General features: G+C 48.0%; 1 protein-coding gene and 1 long non-coding RNA gene across 3 annotated transcripts; one reads left to right on the top strand and one right to left on the bottom strand.

Annotated features, from left to right (window-relative positions):
• Nucleotides 1-4,294: 4,294 nt before the first annotated feature.
• Nucleotides 4,295-17,716, bottom strand: Paox (polyamine oxidase). Of its 2 annotated transcripts, none has more exons than XM_048337980.1 (7): nt 17,444-17,716; nt 16,717-17,074; nt 15,745-15,944; nt 11,817-12,069; nt 8,963-9,075; nt 8,377-8,534; nt 4,295-5,228 (listed from the first exon to the last, which is right to left on the bottom strand). In XM_048337980.1, the coding sequence occupies exons 1-7, from the start codon at nt 17,625-17,627 to the stop codon at nt 5,085-5,087; spliced, it is 1,410 nt and encodes a 469-aa protein (XP_048193937.1). In that variant the 5' UTR covers nt 17,628-17,716; the 3' UTR covers nt 4,295-5,084. The 2 variants fall into 2 exon arrangements, with proteins under 2 accessions (XP_048193937.1, XP_048193936.1); XM_048337979.1 differs by having other exon boundaries at nt 16,588-17,074.
• LOC125345925 lies at nt 12,754-16,576 on the top strand. The gene is made up of 3 exons (XR_007209817.1): nt 12,754-12,764; nt 15,985-15,994; nt 16,288-16,576. It is a non-coding gene; the product is annotated as an uncharacterized LOC125345925 (long non-coding RNA).
• Nucleotides 17,717-18,139: the final 423 nt, after the last annotated feature.

Here is an 18,139-nt window from a genome sequence, read left to right on the forward strand (position 1 = left end):
CAGCAGACCAGCGGCCTGGCTTTTGCTTTTCAGTGCAGGGTTTTATTAACATTCGTTAAATGTATGAAGACTGTCACTCAGTAATACAGCCCTTGTCTAGCATGAACAAGCCATGGGTTTGATCTGCACCACCACAAGTAAATTTAGATAATAAAATGCCTGACTTCTGGCTGGGCTCCATGACTAATCTAGCCAGCCTAGGCAAGAAAGTCCCTAAGACTCTTACCTCCTATTAACCACCAAAAAGCCAGAAATGAAGGTGTGAGGGACAGTGCACAGGCCCTGAGTGCAAGCACCAGGACACACACACATAACTTTCAAATACTTTAAATTCACTTTATAAATGTAATTCCTTGTTTTCAAATACTCCAAGTTTTCAACACCCTTCTGACTGAAATTCTAAGTTATATCCATAACACAAAGAGACTGGAAAAGGTTAATCCACATTCCAGGACAGCAGGTGTAGTAGCACTCTGGTGTGGTCACACCTCTAATTCCAGCTACAAGGGAGGCTGAGGCAGCCAGGTCTCAAGTTTAGATTACAAATTGAGTCTTCCTGAGCAATTTACCGAGCCCCCCTCTCAAAGGACTGGAGACACAGCATTGTGGGCAGCTTGTTTACCTAGCATGTGGGAAGCCCTGGGTCTGATCTCCAGCAGAAAGGGGGAGAAGGGTTTAAATATAGTCCGATTTTAATTTTAAATCTCCAGGTTTGAAAGACCTTTGAGTTTAAACTCCAATGATGTCAAGTGAAATAAAATAAATCCCCAGGCTTCTTAGGCTGAAAATATAACTGTAAGGTCCACCCCAGGAGGTCTCCACCCAGTTACCTGGGTAACCAGCATACTTGGAGGCAGTTACTTTCTCGTTCCCTGAGGTCACATTCTAATCCACCAGGACACACACACACACACACACACACACACACACACACACACACACACACACACTGCCCCTGCCCTAGATAAGGCAGGGCTGGGCGGGGGTCGTCTCTTCTCTCCTGCCTAGCATCACCTCAGCCACAGGCCAGCAGTTTGGTAATAAACTTTCTCTCCCACCTGAACACCGCATGGTGTTCTCCTTTATCAGCTTACTACTTTAAAAGCCTAACAATAACTAGTTTTCATGCCTAGTGAGCCTACAGCATCACAAATAAAAAATTATAAATCGGGGCTGGGGATATGGCCTAGTGGCAAGAGTGCTTGCTTCGTATACATGAGGCCCTAGGTTCGATTCCCCAGCACCACATATACAGAAAATGGCCAGAAGTGGCGCTGTGGCTCAAGTGGCCGAGTGCTAGCCTTGAGCAAGAAGAAGCCAGGGACAGTGCTCAGGCCCTGAGTCCAAGCCCCAGGACTGGCCAAAAAAAAAAAAAAAAAATTATAAATCCACATAGTTTTCATTTAACGGAATTGTTATAAGCAAATAGGTAGACTTAAACCAAATACCATTTCCATTGCATAAGAGCCAACTTAAAATCTGTTTTTTCTGGGCCCATGAATTAACTTTAAGCAAGGTAAAAAGCTGGGATCCCAGGCCACTTCTTTGCATCTGTGCTCTGATCTGACCCATTCTCTCTGAAAGTACTTGGCAATCTCCTTGGGCTGGGGGGGGGGGGGGCGGCAGAGGGGGGAACAGGATTTACCATGGATAAGCATCTGTGACAAAAGGCAAACTGCCCCTGCCCCTCAGCCAGGCAATGCCATCTTATCTCTCTAATATTGACAAAAGATGAAACTTCCCCAGAAAGAATCAAAAGCCCTGGACAGACACCTACAGAAAACAGTGACTGACTTGTTCATGCTCCCTTCTGGTGCTAGTCATAACAATATCTTCAGAACTGTGAGAGCCCAAAAAGCAGAGCTGTGAGACTCAAAAGGATTGGGAGTTTGGAAGGCCTTCTCCCTGAATTAACTCTCAGAATGCTGAGAGTTTCCTGGAAAGGTCAATATCAGTCCTGGCTTAAAGGGAATTCAGATTTCTATCCCTGGTGCAGGCTAATTAGACCCTAAACTGCCTGGGAGCCTGGGGGTAGACTAAGGTTTATGCAAATTGTAAGCTGTTTACTTTTAGCTCTAGTTCCCAAGTTGAGGAAGTCATCTAACACTTGTATATAAAATATGGCCACTTGTTGATCCTTTTGTTATTGTTGTTCTTGTTTGCCTGTCCTAGGGCCTGAGACTCAGGGTCTGAACACTAAGCACTCTCCTGGGCTTCTTTTTGCTCAAGACTAGCACTCTGCCTCTTGAGCCACAGCGCCACTTCCAGCTTTTTCTGTTTATGTGGTACTAAGGAAACGAACTCAGGCCTTCATGCGTGGTAGGCAAGCACTCTACCTCTAAGCCACATTCCCAGTCCTGTTGATACTTTTTATACCTTAATTTCCTCACAGACTTCCCAGTACAAAACCTAAACACTGGTGAATGGAACTTTGGGATCTGAAGCTGGGGGAAGGTTCCCTGGCATCCCAAATCTCAATTCCATGGTCTCCCTTACAGCCTTGTCCCAGTCCCATGGTGTTGAGGCATCCCTGACAGGTTGTGACAAGAATGCCCCCAGAGACAGACCTAAGACTGTACACTGTACCCGGTCAGACCATGTGGCACCATCCGATCACCTCTGCAGTTGCCAGTAACTGTGACTGCTTCAGCTCCTTTCTCACTCCTGCCTCCATTTCTCCCGATGACCTCAGGACAATGTCTATAGCCTGAAAAGCAGCTGAAGACAGCTGAAATGTGTACTGAACTGCTGTGTTCCCATAGCTGCCATGTAACAAAACCTTCTCATCCATTCACCATGTCTATTACTCATATAAGTGGCTGCTCCTGACATGGGGGAAAAAAACAAAAAAACACTAGAATTTAGCCTTAGAGTGTAAAACCTGGTTTCAGCTTCAGGAACCATAGAGCCTCACATGACCCACATTCTGGACCAGCATTAAATAATGCCCGGTATCAAGGTCACCCTCATAGCTTCTCACATACTAACAGCCACTGTGAAATCACCTAGCCATTTTTGGAGGGTCCACAGAAGACTGAAGACTCAACTCACCTCCTACCTAGTAATCTCACCCTTTTGGTAATACCCAAGTCTTGCCAACTTCAGAATAGTCTTCCCTTGTCCAAACTGACCTCTTCACATCTTGAGATATGCTATCCCTAGTTATGCAGTCAGGCTTTCTCTCCTGGGATATACTGCCATTCTTTCATAATAAAAGCATCTTTATCTACTATTTTCCTTCACCTGCATATTCTATTGCCCACTATTGGGACAGTGCTCCAATTTTAGATTGTACAAAGCCCAAGAGAAATGTATGGAATACCCCATTCACCAGTAACAGATCTTTCCAACAATCTCCCTGATACATCCCTTGCTCAGATCACTGTGGTTCTGATGCACTAACCACTAATATTCACTTCTAAGCATTCCTGGGTTTTAGGGATATAGCTCATGAGAAAGACAAAGCCACTCTACCCTATTTTCCAGGAGCTCACAGGCACTCAGTCTCTCACTCATCCCCTCCTTTGGCCTGTTTCTCCTTCACAGAGGGGGCAGCCAGTGTCGGTTCCTGAAAACTGAAATGCCTCAAGGCCAGTGGACTAATGAAACTAAATGTCAACAACAAAGATCTTTCCTAGGTTGAAAATGAACTGTACAGGAGGACTTTATTGTTGTAGTTACATTTAATGTACTAGGTGAATTTCCTTTGGTGTACCCCACAGGATTACTGTATATGATTTTGGTACACTGGATATTGTATATATGCTTACTTGAACTAGGGAAAGAAAAATGAGGGAGAGTGTAACAAATATGACAAGAAATGTATATACTACCTTATTATGTAACTATACCCCCTCTGTACATCACCTTGTCAATAAAATTTAATTTAAAAAAAAAAGAAAATGAACTGTACAACTTGTGGGGCAGGGGTCAGGAAAGAAAAAAAACTAGGAGAAAATGAGGGAAGAGGTAATACTGTTTAAAAAGAAATGTATTCATTTCCTGGCTTTATGTAACTATAACCCCTTTGCACATCACCCTTACAATAAATTTTAAAATAAAAAAAAATCTTTTTCCTTAGAAAAAGCTAAATTCTTTCATAGTCCAACTGTCAGAGAAACAGATGGCAAGTCATTTTTCTCACCCAAGAAAGAATTTGGGTAGGACAAACAGAAGAGTCTAATAGAGATAGATTGTATTAAAAGCAGAATTGACCATCAACTGATATTACACCTCCAAAGGAAACCAAGAACAGATATCTTGTCCAAGCAATCAAATGTCCCTGGGCTCCCAATCTTTTGCACTTTTATGCAAGTTTATTTTATACAAGATTATTCTAATGATTATGGTAAGGATGTGTAGAAGATTGTGGTGATTTCTAAGAAATGGGAGTGGTTCTCAGAGCAGGACAGTGGTTATAGAGGAGGTGTATCCATGAAGTCACAGCTGGAATGCGATGTAAGCAAAGGCCCTGGCTTGCCTCAGTAGTTGGGAAAGTCTCTGTGGGGGCGGTGCTGGGAACCACTGCCCCTTGTGCCAAGAAGCCTCAACCACAGTCACCATTACTCCGTGACAGTTGTGTGGTCCTGATCAGGACAGGAACCCATACTGGCCTCTCCAGTGCTCCATCCTCACCCTGCCCCCAGTGCATGGAATGTCCAAGGCAGGTTCATCAACCACATTGAGGTGCTGGATACCAGCAATGGGAGATGAGGAACCCAAGGTCAGGAAACCCAGGACTGTGGAGTAGGTGCTGAGTTAGAGATCAGAGGCACAGGACCCCCAACCTGGCCTGGAACAGAACGAGAACACAGACCACAGATGCTTCAGCTCTAAGATGTAAGGAGCACTCTGGACACAAAGCTGGCCTTAACTGTTTTATATATGTAGCATCACTATTAGCAGTAGTGGCCTGTGTAGTCATGTGCAGCCCAAGCCAGACTCCTGAGACAGATGTAAGAACAAGACGGTGACCAGTTACCCAAAAGGAAGGCTGTAAGATCCCAAAATCTCAAGATTGATGGAAAGTCATGTCAGGGGGAAGAAAGCTCTAAGTCTGCCCACACAGAGCAGCAGAGCCAAGATCAGAGCTTGGGCCGGGGCTGCTGCACCTGAGAGTCCCACAGACTGATTAGGCGGTCTGCCTCCCTCCAGCCAGACAGCAAGGCCCCGTGTGTTGTGGAATAAAAGGTTCGATGCGTGGCTTCCCCAGCAAACAGCACCTGAAGCTACAAAAGAACAAAAACAAGAAAACAAAAAAATCCTGTTAGAATCAGAAGAGGGATGCGCTTAGGATTGCTGCAGAGAAACACAGAAAGCAAAGCCTTGTATAATCACTCACTAGCATCTACAAGTAGGGATGGGGGAGGGGAGGACACCACTGCCCTCAGCACTTGGAAGGGCCAGGGAGCACTCAGGGGTCATCGTGGAGTTGTTGAAGTGCTGTGGGAAGGTAGGAAGAGACTGGAGAGCCAGGGTGGGCAGAAGAGAAGAAAGCTAAACCTGCACTATGGCTAGACATTAATAACATCTCACACTGAAGACTGGAGAAGTATTGGGATAACAAGCAAGATGAAATGGTTCACACGATGCTGGAAGATGTCTCCACACTGAGGAGTGGCTCTTGATTTCAGTATGGTATTGGTATTGTCAAATGTTTTTAATACAGTGTTCTTCTAGAGATTCACCCTGAATTATCTGCACAAGTGACAATAGCAATCAGGAGGAAACAAAGGGGAGCCTACTGAGAGCTGGGGGCACAGCAGCTCCCTCCTGCTTCTTTAGATGAGTCCACACTAAACTTGTTTGGGCAGTACCAGGCAAAAATGAAGCTCCCCACTTTATTTTCCAGACAGGGTTGTCTTTTTCATTAGCTAACTTCAGACTAAGATCCTCCTACCTATGCTTCTAGTTAAAATGTGTGTGTGGGGCTGGGGATATAGCCTAGCGGCAAGAGTGCCTGTCTCGGATACACGAGGCCCTAGGTTCGATTCCCCAGCACCACATATACGGAAAACGGCCAGAAGCGGCGCTGTGGCTCACGTGGCAGAGTGCTAGCCTTGAGCAGGAAGAAGCCAGGGACAGTGCTCAGGCCCTGAGTCCAAGGCCCAGGACTGGCAAAAAAAAAAAAAAAAAAAAAAAATGTGTGTGTGTGTGTGTGTGTGTGTGTGTGTGTGTGTGTGTGTTTTATGGTACTGGAGTTTCAACAGAGGCCCTTGCATTTGCTAGATAAGAAAGTGCTCTACTGCTTGAGCCATGCCTTCAACTCTTTTTTTTTTTTTTTGCCAATCCTGGGCATGAACTCAGGGCCTGAGCACTGTCCCTGGCTTCTTTTTGCTCAAGGCTAGCACTCTGCCACTGGAGCCATAGTGCCACTTCTGGCCATTTTCGACATATGTGGTGCTGGGGAATCGAACCCAGGGCTTCATGTATACGAGGCAAGCACTCTTGCCATTAGGCCATATTCCCAGCCCCCTCAACACTTTTTTGCTTTTTTTTTTCTTTTCAGAATTATAAAGTTGCCCAGAGGAGACCACCACAGCATTCAGGCAGAAGAGAATTTATTAGGAGAACCAAACTGCCAGCCTGCACCAGATGTGCCTTTGCAGAGTGTAGCACATAGCTTATAGATGCTCCACTAATGGTGGCGAGAGATTATATAAGGAAACTAGGAGGAGATGAGGCCACAGCAGATGGGGAAGTGACCTCAGAAGATGAAGAAGTGACCTCAAAGCCCGGGGTCCTTTTGCTGACTCAGTCAGGTGACTGACAGTCAGATGATTACCAGTTTGGGGAAGATGATATTCTGGGGGGAGAGGAAGGGACTGTTCTCCCATGCACATCTAACAAGTATAGCCTTGAGTTTTTTGCCCAGGGGTAACCTTAGACCTTAAGCATCCTACTTAAAGCCATCTTATGTGGCTGAGATGACAGGAATGTATCATTATACTTGGCTCAAAGATTGAGGTAAGAGTCTTGACAACTTTTTGACTGGCCTTAAACTGCCCAAGTAACTACTGCAGACAAAAGCCACAACACCCAGCCACAATAAAGTTCTTTGTTGTTTTTTTTTTAAGTGGTAGTATATAAAGTTTTTTATTTAAAAAAAGCAAATCTGGTGGAAGAAGTTTATTTGTTTCATTTTGTTAGCCAGCACTGTAGTAATGTTCTCTGATTTTAAGCCAGGCATCTGTGTGATTCTGATATAAGGGATACATTTTAAAGCTGGTCACAGTGGTCCTCGCCTACAATTCCACTACTCAAGAGACAGAGATCAGAATGGCAGTTTGAGGATACCTAGGCAAAATAAAAAGGTTCAACCAATAAAAGTTGGACAAGATAGTAATTCATGACTGTTATTCCAACTATCCATGAAGCATGAAACAAAAGATCAAGATCCAGGCTGGCACAGGCATAAAGGAAGACCCTATCTGAAACACAACAAAAGCAAACTGGGTTTAGTAGCTCACTCCTATAATCCTAGCTATTCAGAGGCTGAGATTAGAGGGTTCACAGTTGGAGGCAAGCCTGGGCAAAAAGTTCTCAAGACTACATCTCAGCCACAGTAGTGCATTCCTGTCATTCCAGCTATGTGAGAGGCATCAATAGGAGGCTCACAGGCCAGGCACCCTAGGTAAAAGAGCAAGACCCTATTAAAAACCTAACAAGCCCGGTGCCAGTAGCTCATGCTTATAATCCTAGTTACTCAGGAGGCTGAGATCTGAGGACTGAAGTTCAAAGCCAGCTCAGGCAGGAAAGTCTGAAAGTCCATCAGACTCTCATCTCCAATTAACCACCAGAAAAGTGAAAGTGGCACTGTGGCTCAAGTGGTAGAGTGCTAGCCTTGAGCTGAAGAGCTCATGGACAGTGCCCAGGCCCTGAGTTCAAGCTCCACAACCGACCAAAAATAAATAAATAACGAGTGCATAAAGAGCTAATAATTTGTGGCAAGTGGTGGAGCACCTTCCTAGCAAGTATAAGGCCCTAAATTCCAACCCCACTGATACAAACAAACAGAAAACCTAAAGCCAAAAGGTATGGGGATGGTACAAGGCCAAGTTCAAACCCTAGTACCAATATGAGTGATACATTTTTAATTACTCTTTATTTTAAACAGAAAATGGGTTCTGAGTCTGGAAGGGTCCTATATCCATACAACACTCAGTACCCAACAACACCAGAGTTGGCTACCTCACCTAGGTGCTGGCACTATCCACAGCCAGGGACTGGCCAGCACCATAGATAACCAACACCCAGTACCCAACAACATCAGGGATGATTGCTTTACCTGGGTGCTGGCACTATGCACAGGGAGGGGCAAGGGCAGCACTATAACAATCCATAACCAGTACCCAACACCAGGGTTGGCCACCTTACCTGGGTGCGGGCACTATCCACAGGGAGGGGCTGGGCCAGCAGGTCTATGTCATCCCCATTGCTGCCCACAGCCACATAGCTATAAGAGCCACAGGTGTATGGGGCGCTGTGCCAGTGAGACCTCAGCACGCTTCTGGGTGCAGGTAGCTGTGGATCTCCTAAGCCACAGAAACAGAGAACATTAGCCCAGAATTCTCACTTTCATGTCTCAAATGGAAGACACTAGCTGGAAAGATAACTTGAGTCCCTGGGTGCATTTTCAGAAGCTTCCTGTCCTAGCTGCTCTGCCTAGTACTGCACAGGATAGGCAGTGAATACCACAGGCCCCTTCTGCCAAGCCAACTCTTGGCTGCCCATCTAAGATACAGACTGTTGGCCTGAAAGGGTCTGATGAGGGATAATTGCATTCACTTTAGACAACAAGTAGAAAGTGTTTACAAATGCTATTGTGTCCACCATGAGGAGGGGTTTTTCTAGAGATTGAGATAGTTGTACAGAGAGGAATTCTATCCTCTCTTCTATGAAGTTTACTTCCTGTTGAGAGATCAGCCAACAAGAATTGTAAAGCATAGATGGTAAGTATTACCTGTTACTCTCCGGAGGACTTGGGTTAAAGACAAAAGCACTTCTTCATCTGACAGAGTCTCCATAAACTCAGACTCTAGCCCAGCAATGAACCCACAGAGCACATGTGCAGACCTGCACAGAGAGAGAGACTATCAAGATGAGTTACACAACTAACCAGCAGCGTAACAAAATGAATGCCAGAAGCTGAAACATGTTTTGTGGGTGGGAGGGGAGCACATACGTGGAGAGAAGAAAGGCAAGTAAATACATTCTTTATACTATACATATGTAAAAATGGAACTATATAACTTTAGGATATGAATGGGATTGGGAAAGATGGGGGAAAATGATGGAAGGGATGACACTGATCACTGATCAAGACTCAGTGCACTCACAATCTGATTTGCTGAACTGAAACTCTTTTGTACAAATACTTAAAAATTTAAAAACAACAACAACAACACCAAAAAAGACAAGTTACAGCTATGCAGACCTGCCATCTCTCCACAAGAACCCAATGTGGTCCCCACTGAGCTTTCCCAAGGTCAGACTGTTTTCACAATTCTAAGATGGCATCTCTGTCCCCATAGAACACAGGCACCCACAAAACCACACCAAGAATCTCTGTGTTCTTCACCACCATGCATACACAATTTAAAAATATCAGTCCTGGGTTTGGAATGTGGCTTAGCGGTAAAGCGGCTGCCTTGCATGCTTGAAGCCCTGGGTTTGAGTCCTCTGTACCACATAAACAGAAAAAGTCAGAAGTAGCACTGTGGGTCAAGTGGTAGAGTGCTAGCCTTGAGCAAAAAGAAGCCAGGGACAGTGCTCAGGCCCTGAGTCCAAGCCCCAGGACATATATATATATGTCCTGCCAGGTGCTTGTGGCTCATATCTGTAATTTTAACTACACAGAAGACTGAACTCTGAGGATGGCTGTTTGAAGCCAGGCTGGGAAGGAAAGTCCATGATACTCTTCAATTAACCACCAAAACCCTGGAAGTGGTACTGTACCAAGTGGTAGAACACTAGTCTTGAGCAAAAAAGAACTCAGGGACAGTGGCTGGGCAGAGTTCAAGCCTCAGGACCAGCACACCAAAAAAAAAAAAAAAGCCAGTATTACTTGAGAAGGTCCTTAATGAAGCAGTGAATCTTGTGAAGAAATGGGAAACTGGCATAGATCACTTCAGCATATGCTGCGTGAGAATGACTGAGGATACACCCTATGTGATACTGAGTACCACCAGATGACCACCATTTCCTTGATGAACATCTTTGCCCCTGAAAGGGTACCTGCTGAGCCAGACACCCTCTCAAAAATAAGCAAAATGTTGTTGTCACAGAGAAACAATGATCTGTTCTAATGAAACTTAAGCTCTCAAGCAAAATCAGAATGCTAGCACCAACAGCATTAAAGCCTCCTTTGTGGAAAGAGTTTTCTGAGGTCAGTAGTGACATTGACAAATAATGGAACATGGCAACATCTGGATAACTACATGAACTGCTGTTCCCACAAAGATAAAAAAATCACAGACAGGTAAAACAGGACTTCAGGAGAACAAAGTACAGAGTCCCTTGATACTGCATGGGCACCATATCCAGCCAGCATCTCAGAACTACCCTCCCTATCTTGAAATACTGAAAGGTTATTTGAACATTAGTTGTTTCTCTCTATTCCATATCTCTGCAGATCTGGACTCTTCATCTTTGCTCCAGGATGAAACTGAAACAAATGGAACGCACAAGCAGCTAAGAATCTAGCATCTTCTTCAAGGCCAAACACCAAAGAGACTTGCAAAAAAGACCAATCTCTCTACTCTTTCCTCACTTTTTGTGCCAGTCCTGGTCCTACACTCAATGCTTGGGCTTTGTCCCGGGTGTGTGTGTGTGTGTGTTTTGTGTGTGTGTGTGTGTGTGTTTTGTGGGGCTTCAACTTTGGGCCTGGGTGCTGTTTCTGGACCTCTTTGTGCTCAAGGCTAGCACTTTACCACTTGAACCACAACACCACTACTGATTTTTGAGTGGTTCATTGGAAATAAAGAGTCTCCTGGGAACTTTTCTAAGCTTGCTTTAAACCATGATTCTCAGATCTCAACCTCCTGAGTAGCCAGGATTACAGGTGAGAGCCTCCAGAACCCAGAAGATTCCTAGTCCTTTGGGCTAGGAACATAGGCCCTCTCCTACCATGTCTAAGTGGGATGTGCACTTCCAACCGCATCTGACCACAGTTCACTGGGTTCTGATCTTATCACAATTTGGACCTCACCTCTAGACAATACATGGGATTATTCCTTAATTGGCACCTGGTTCACGGATGCTGATTTACATGACAGGCAGGCCACATAGCCAGGAACTTCACTAGTTGGTCTTTGTTTTGTGGGGGGTGGGGGTTGTTGATAAGGTTTCCCCATATAATCCAGACTAACCTCAAACTCACAGTCATCCTGCCTTAACTACTTGAGTGCTATGATTACAATCCTGCACCACCATGCCCACCTATCATTCTCTGATTCCATTACTAATAAGTACTGTAAGTACTCTACCACTAAGCCAAATTCCCAGCCCTGGGTCCTCTTTTAGTATGCTTCCATGTGTGCCTACAAAATGCCAGTATGTACTTTCTCATGGGTTGCACATCCCTTCAAGTCCACTAGCATATTTTGGGCCCTGTGATATGCTGACAACCTAACCACACTAGGCATCCATCTGTCCCTGCTGAGTGTCTGTAGCCAGTACCTTGACGATTCATGGGCCCCCTGATCCATTAAGACCTCAGAAATGCCTGGGCAGAAAGTGACACACTCTAGATTCTCAAGAAACTGCAACTAGGAGTTGGCCAGATGCTTCTTTGGAGTCCCTGGAAACATACGTACTCAAAGGCAGGCAGGACCACAAAGCCAATGAGCTTCTTGAACCAGGCATCCTGCAACACAGGGGTCATATCCTCTAGGGGTGATGTGTCCTCCCATACCACCTGGATGAACTGGCAGCCTGGTTCCCAAAAGGGTTCCTTGAACTCCAGGAAAATTTTGTTATTGGTTCCAAAACCTATTTTCCTGATAGATTCTGCCTTCTCAGCAGGCAGTGGTGGCTCAAAGAAGATGTCCTGATGTTCTTTGAGAAAACCTGGAATGCAGAATAGGACATGGTTTACACCAGATTGGGGTGGAGGGGGGAGAGTGAGCCCAGCCCCAGATAGGTTAAAAACTATACTCCACACCAAGAGAAGCTCACCCTGATTCCACTCAGAAAAATCAGAGAGGCTTGTAAACATGTAACATGCTAGATATTAATTCAAGACTCTGGAGATGAACAGACAAGGCAGAACTTGGTTGCTGGGACTCCAGGGTGACCAAAATCATTCTGGAGGTAAACAAGCCCAGTGGTCACTGCTGGTAACCCAGGAACAGCGAGCGGGTAACCCAGGAACAGATACTGCTCTGTAGGGACAGATCATTCTGATCTTCATCCAGAAGCTATTTTCTTTCTATGTGTTCTTGAAGATGTAACCTGGGACCTAGTAAATGCAAGTATACCTCTACCACTGAGCTACACTCTCAGCACACCAAGAGTTACATGAAAGTCTCCATGGCTCAGAATCATGACTATAGTCCTAAATTACTTTGGAGACTAAACCAGGAAGAGCATGGTTCGGTTTGAGGCTAACCTGGACAAAAAGTTCACAAGACCCCATAACAACTAAGAAAAATAAAAAATAAATTTAAAAGGTGGGCATAGTGGCACACACTTGTCATCCCAGTTATGTATGAAGGAGAATTATGGTAATCCAGACAGACCTGAACAAAACAGCAAGGATGCATGTTAAAAATAACTAAAGCAAAACAGACTAAGAGCATGTCTCAAGTGGTAGAAGGAAGACAAGACCCTAAGTTCAAATCTTTTTTATTTTTTTTTTCCAGTCCTGGGCCTTGGACTCAGGGCCTGAGCACTGTCCCTGGCTTCTTTTTGCTCAAGGCTAGCACTCTGCCACTTGAGCCACAGTGCCACTTCTGGCCGTTTTCTATATATGTGATGCTGAGGAATCGAACCCAGGGCTTCATGTATACGAGGCAAGCACTCTTGCCACTAGGCCATATTCCCAGCTCCAAGTTCAAATCTTATTACCACTACAAAAATAAACACAAATAGGACTGGGAATGTAGCTTAGCAGTGGAGTGCTTGCCTAGCATGCATGAAGCCTTGGGTTTGATTCCTCAGTACCACATAAACAGAAAAGGCCAGAAGTGGTGCTGTGGCTCAAGTGAGAGACTGCAAGCCTTGAGCAAAAGAAGCTCAGGGACTGTGTCCAGGCCCTGACTGGCATGACCAAGCCCCCATGACTGGCAAAAACCACAAATAGTCAAACAAGATAGAACAGCAGCAGCAGGTAATTTCCCAAGGGCATCTGCAAATGCATTCAAAAAGGAGGGGGCTAGAGGTGGCACTCATGTGGTAGAGCACCAACCCACAAGCAAAAACAACAGACAGTTCTAGTACTGGTGGGGTGGGGACAGGTCAACAGCAAATCAGAAAGGTTGTCAACAGGCAATAGTTGGGCACATGTTCTGCACTTGCCCAGATTACTCTGTCTAGATCAACTGGCAACTCCCACACTTGGAGTCTACCCTGCAGATGTAGTTGCACACATTAAAATGCACACATAAACATCTGGTTAAATAGGGAAGTGAGAGTCAGTGAACTTCCACCAGTGCTTATTAATTAATGAAATCCACATACAAGAAAATGCTTGTGGCTTGAGAAACAGGAGTTGCTCCTTCTATATACTGCTGATGGCTAACTTTTTTTTTTCCATGAACAATTAGCAGATATTTACCAAAAACTCTATTTTCCAGCTCTAGAAAGGACCAATACATATGCAACCTTTGCCTCCAAAGAGTTCTCCCATTTAAAATACAGCAGGTTCAATAATGACTGTACATCACTATGGGCCTTTATTACATCTTTCAAGGTAAGCACAAATTTTATATCTATAAGGGCAAATTATGCACATAAATTTTAGGATTCTCATTAGAGATATTTGAAATTTGTGTGTTGACAAGGCTAATTTTGCTTTCTCTGTCTGCCTTCTGTCTAAGATTTTGTCAACTAATTGTTTTCTCCAATATAACCCCATTTTTTCTAACAAGTTGGCTCTTTATGTGACAGTGAGTTTTATATTCCTCATAATAGTTAATGTTGATTGTCAATTTGACTGGATTGAGATAACTAGGTTAAGCAGGCTTCTGGGAGTGTCTGTGGGAGTATATTGAATCCACTGACAGACTTCCATTTTGACTATACTGAAAGGTAGTGGTAGAACTGTGGAGGGTGTAGCTTTGGAGGACATGGATCAGTGGGGAAATCTCTTTGGGGGGGACGTGGGTCAGTGGGGGAGTGTCCTGGGGGGGACGTGTCTCAGTGGGAGAGTGTGCTTGGAGGGGGGGGACGTGGGTCAGTGGAGGAGTGTCCTTGGGGGGGGAGTGGGTCAGTGGGGGAGTGTCCTGGGGGGGAGTGGGTCAGTGGGGGAGTGTCCTTGGGGGGGAGTGGGTCAGTGGGGGAGTGTCCTGGGGGGAGTGGGTCAGTGGGGGAGTGTCCTTGGGGGGGAGTGGGTCAGTGGGGGAGTGTCCTGGGGGGAGTGGGTCAGTGGGGGAGTGTCCTGGGGGGGATGTGTGTCAGTGGGGGAGTGTCCTGGGGGGAGTGGGTCAGTGGGGGAGTGTCCTGGGGGGAGTGGGTCAGTGGGGGAGTGTCCTGGGGGGGAGTGGGTCAGTGGGGGAGTGTCCTTGGAGGGGAATGGGTCAGTGGGAGAGTGTCCTTGGAGGGGAATGGGTCAGTGGGGGAGTGTCCTTGGGGGGGAGTGGGTCAGTGGGGGAGTGTCCTTGGGGGGGAGTGGGTCAGTGGGGGAGTGTCCTGGGGGGTAGTGGGTCAGTGGCGGAGTGTCCTTTGGGGGGGATGTGGGTCAGTGGGGGAGTGTCCTTTGGGGGGGATGTGGGTCAGTGGGGGAGTGTCCTTGCGGGGGACATGGGTCAGTGGGGGTGGGGGTGTGTCCTGGGGGGGACGTGGATCAGTGGAGGAGTGTCCTTGGGGGAGGACATGTGTCAGTGGGGGAGTGTCCTTGCGGGGGACGTGGGTCACTCCAGTAGTATCCTTGGGGGGGATGTGGGTCACTCCAGTAGTATCCTTGGGGGGGACGTGGGTCACTGCAGAAGTATCCTTGGAGGGGATGCAGGTAACTGGGAGAATATCCTTGAGGGGGGAATTTCTACCATCTCCTATCAGTAGCCAAACAAAAGGCATAGGGTATGGATTAGTGAGAAGAGTGCTTGCCTAATATGTTCAACCCTCAATGCAACAAATAAATAAAAATGACAAACAACTTCTACTCAAGGACTTACATGTAAAACACTAGAACTGAATGAGGTAGAATTATACATTTGGCTCTTCCCACAGACCACCACCACAAGACCTAGCTGGACACCACGTTCTTCCTCTCCCTATCCTCACATGTCCCTCTAACAGCCAACCACATTCAGCCCTGGAGCCTGCCCCATCCTTTCCAATTAATCCCAACAGCAAAGCAGACACTTACTTGCATCTTCTCTCCCCATGAACCATTATTTCCAAGGCATGCAATTGCTACAAAATATGGTATGAATGGTTCCATCGATTTGAGAATCATTAGAATGAAAACATGAGCTCAGCAGACTAGTTAACACCTAGAGCCAATGGAGGCTAAGCCAGAAGCCAGCATCACCCATGATGGAGATTAGGACTGGAAATCTAACCAGAAAATGTGGACCCTACCTAAAGGCACAGTGACAATGACATGATGGGCTGGGAAGCATGCACCATCTTCGCACTCCACCAACACTGGGAAGGTCTCTCCAGGAAATGCTGCCTCCTGAAAGGATCCATTCCAGTGAATGGTCTTCACCGGCTTGTTAAAAACCACTGTATCCTTGGGCAAGGAGGTCATTAGGCGGTCTGTGAGTCCTTGGTAGCCTCTAGGAGAAACAGAAGTTGATATTTAGGGCCCTAAGAGAGAGTAAGACAGGTGGAAATAAGCACTCCAAGGCCCCACCCACACCAAAGGGAACATCACTCCCACCAGACAGCGAGCAGGTGTGGAGCAGGCTTAAAAGGGCAAGTAACCTGTGGTTTTCCCACTAAACCACAGGAATGCTAATACCCAGCTTCACCAGGCTTATGGGAAAATTAAACAAGCTAATGAACAAAACCTGCAAAGGTAATCCAGGGAGACCCAGGGCTCCCTCCTTACCCAAGCCAAAGACTAGATTCATACACCACCCAAACCTCAAATATCCATCCCCAAGGATAAATCAACAGACAGACATACAGGAATCTAGGGACAGGCCTGCAGAGGCCCTTGCTGTGCCTAGCAGGGGGTAGCCACCATACCCTAGGAGACACACTTCAAGACATCTTTCCTCACAATCACTCTCTTGAAAATAACTTTTGTCTTAAATGAGCAAAACTAGGGAAAAGCAAACTGATTTTTCTACACGGGGTGGACACAGCCTCTGTCCCTTCATGCTTCCCCTCTCTCTCAAAGCCTAAGGGTAGCCCCAGCCCTTCTGGCTTAGGTATATGGAAGGCTCTGCAGGCAGGAGGGCCTTTGTCCTGTACCTAGAGAAGGTGCAGTCCAACCCTGGCAGCACGGTGTACTCCCCAAAAGGGGCCAGGGCCACCAGGTCCATGCTGTGGGTGCCGCTCACACAACACTCCACATTGAAGAAGGTATTCAGGACAGCTAACTTGAGCTTCTTGGTCTCCACATCCTCCGTCCAGCTGGCCATCCGCTGGCTGATCTCCCTCTTGAGGAACTCCCCAACGCTGGGCACCGGAGTCTCTGTGGCATGCAGGAATTCTCGGGTCTGGTCTATCAGCCCATAGAACAGACTAGCCAGCTCTGCCACCAGCTCCAGGCTCACCCTTCTCCCAGAGCTGGTGCAGGATGTGGAGGGCAAGCCCACATGCCCGCCTGTTTCCACCAGCTGGTTCTCCTCAGACAACTCTTTTTCCCCCAGAAGCCCAAAGTCGGCAGCCAGCTGGAAGACGGGGTTGCCCTTGGAGGGCCCGTGGATCCAGTGCGCGCCCAGCTCCACCACGCCACCTAGGAGGACACAGGAGACGCCACCTGGAGGACCCTCGGCAGGACCGGTCAGCCCTGCCCTTCTCGAGACCCACCTGAGAGCCCCAAGGTCCCTGAGCCGTGTGGTTCCCCGGGCAGAGCCGGCTAAAGGGTACACCTAGGAGGCACCCGGCCGCGGCACCCTGCTGGGAGGGCGCCTAGGGCTGTCCGGGAGGGAAGGGAAGGATGGAGGGCCACAGCTGAGAGGCAGGGACTCCCCCGCCGCCCACCGGCAGACTCGGCAGTGAGCTCCGGGGCCCAGGGGAAGTGGACTGACTCGGTGAGGCGGCCGAGACCAGCGGGGCTTGGGCGGAATTGAATGGGTTCCGCGAAGGGTTCCTGGATGGTTACCGAAACTGCGCTCCGAACGGATGCGGCCCCCGGCGCGGGCCGTGGCCTCCAGGATCTGTAAGTTCCGGGCGGCCGGGTGGCGGCAGAGCCGCTGCGCCGCGCCCAGCCCCGCGATGCCGCCACCCACCACCAGCACCCGCCGGCCGCCCGGAGCCTCCGCCTTGCCGCCGCCCTGGACCTCCATGCTGCCTCCGGTCCGACGTCAAGGCGCGCGCTCAGCCCCTGGCGTCCGGCGCAGCGAGGCCCCAGCCGCCTGCCGGGCAGCCGCTGCGGGCCAGGCGAGAGGCCAGAGCGGGCCCTGGAGGGGGCGGGCCCTGGAGGGGCGGGGCCTGGAGAGTTCGGGGCGGGGCCTAGAGGGAGGCCGGGGCGGGGCCTAGAGGGAGGCCGGGGCGAGGCCTGGGGAGCGAGGGGCGGGGCAGGGACGGGGGCGGGGCGAGAGGTAGGGACGCGGCCTGGAGCGAGGCAGGGGCGGGGCCACAGGGGCTAGGAGATAGGCAGGGAGGGCCTGGAGCGTGGGCGGGGCCTGGACTGGGGGCGGGGCCATCCGGTGAGGCGGAGTGAGAGGCGGAGCTAGGGCCGCGGGCCCCCAGCGATTCGGCGAAACCAGCGGGACGGTAGGTGGGTGGAGAGCACTGGCGGGGCGAGCCGTGCCAGGTGGACCCGAAGCGTTCACGGCGTTCCCGTCCGCTTGCTCAC

Source organism: Perognathus longimembris, chromosome 2, assembly GCF_023159225.1.
Source record: "Perognathus longimembris pacificus isolate PPM17 chromosome 2, ASM2315922v1, whole genome shotgun sequence".
Lineage (NCBI taxonomy): Eukaryota > Metazoa > Chordata > Mammalia > Rodentia > Heteromyidae > Perognathus > Perognathus longimembris.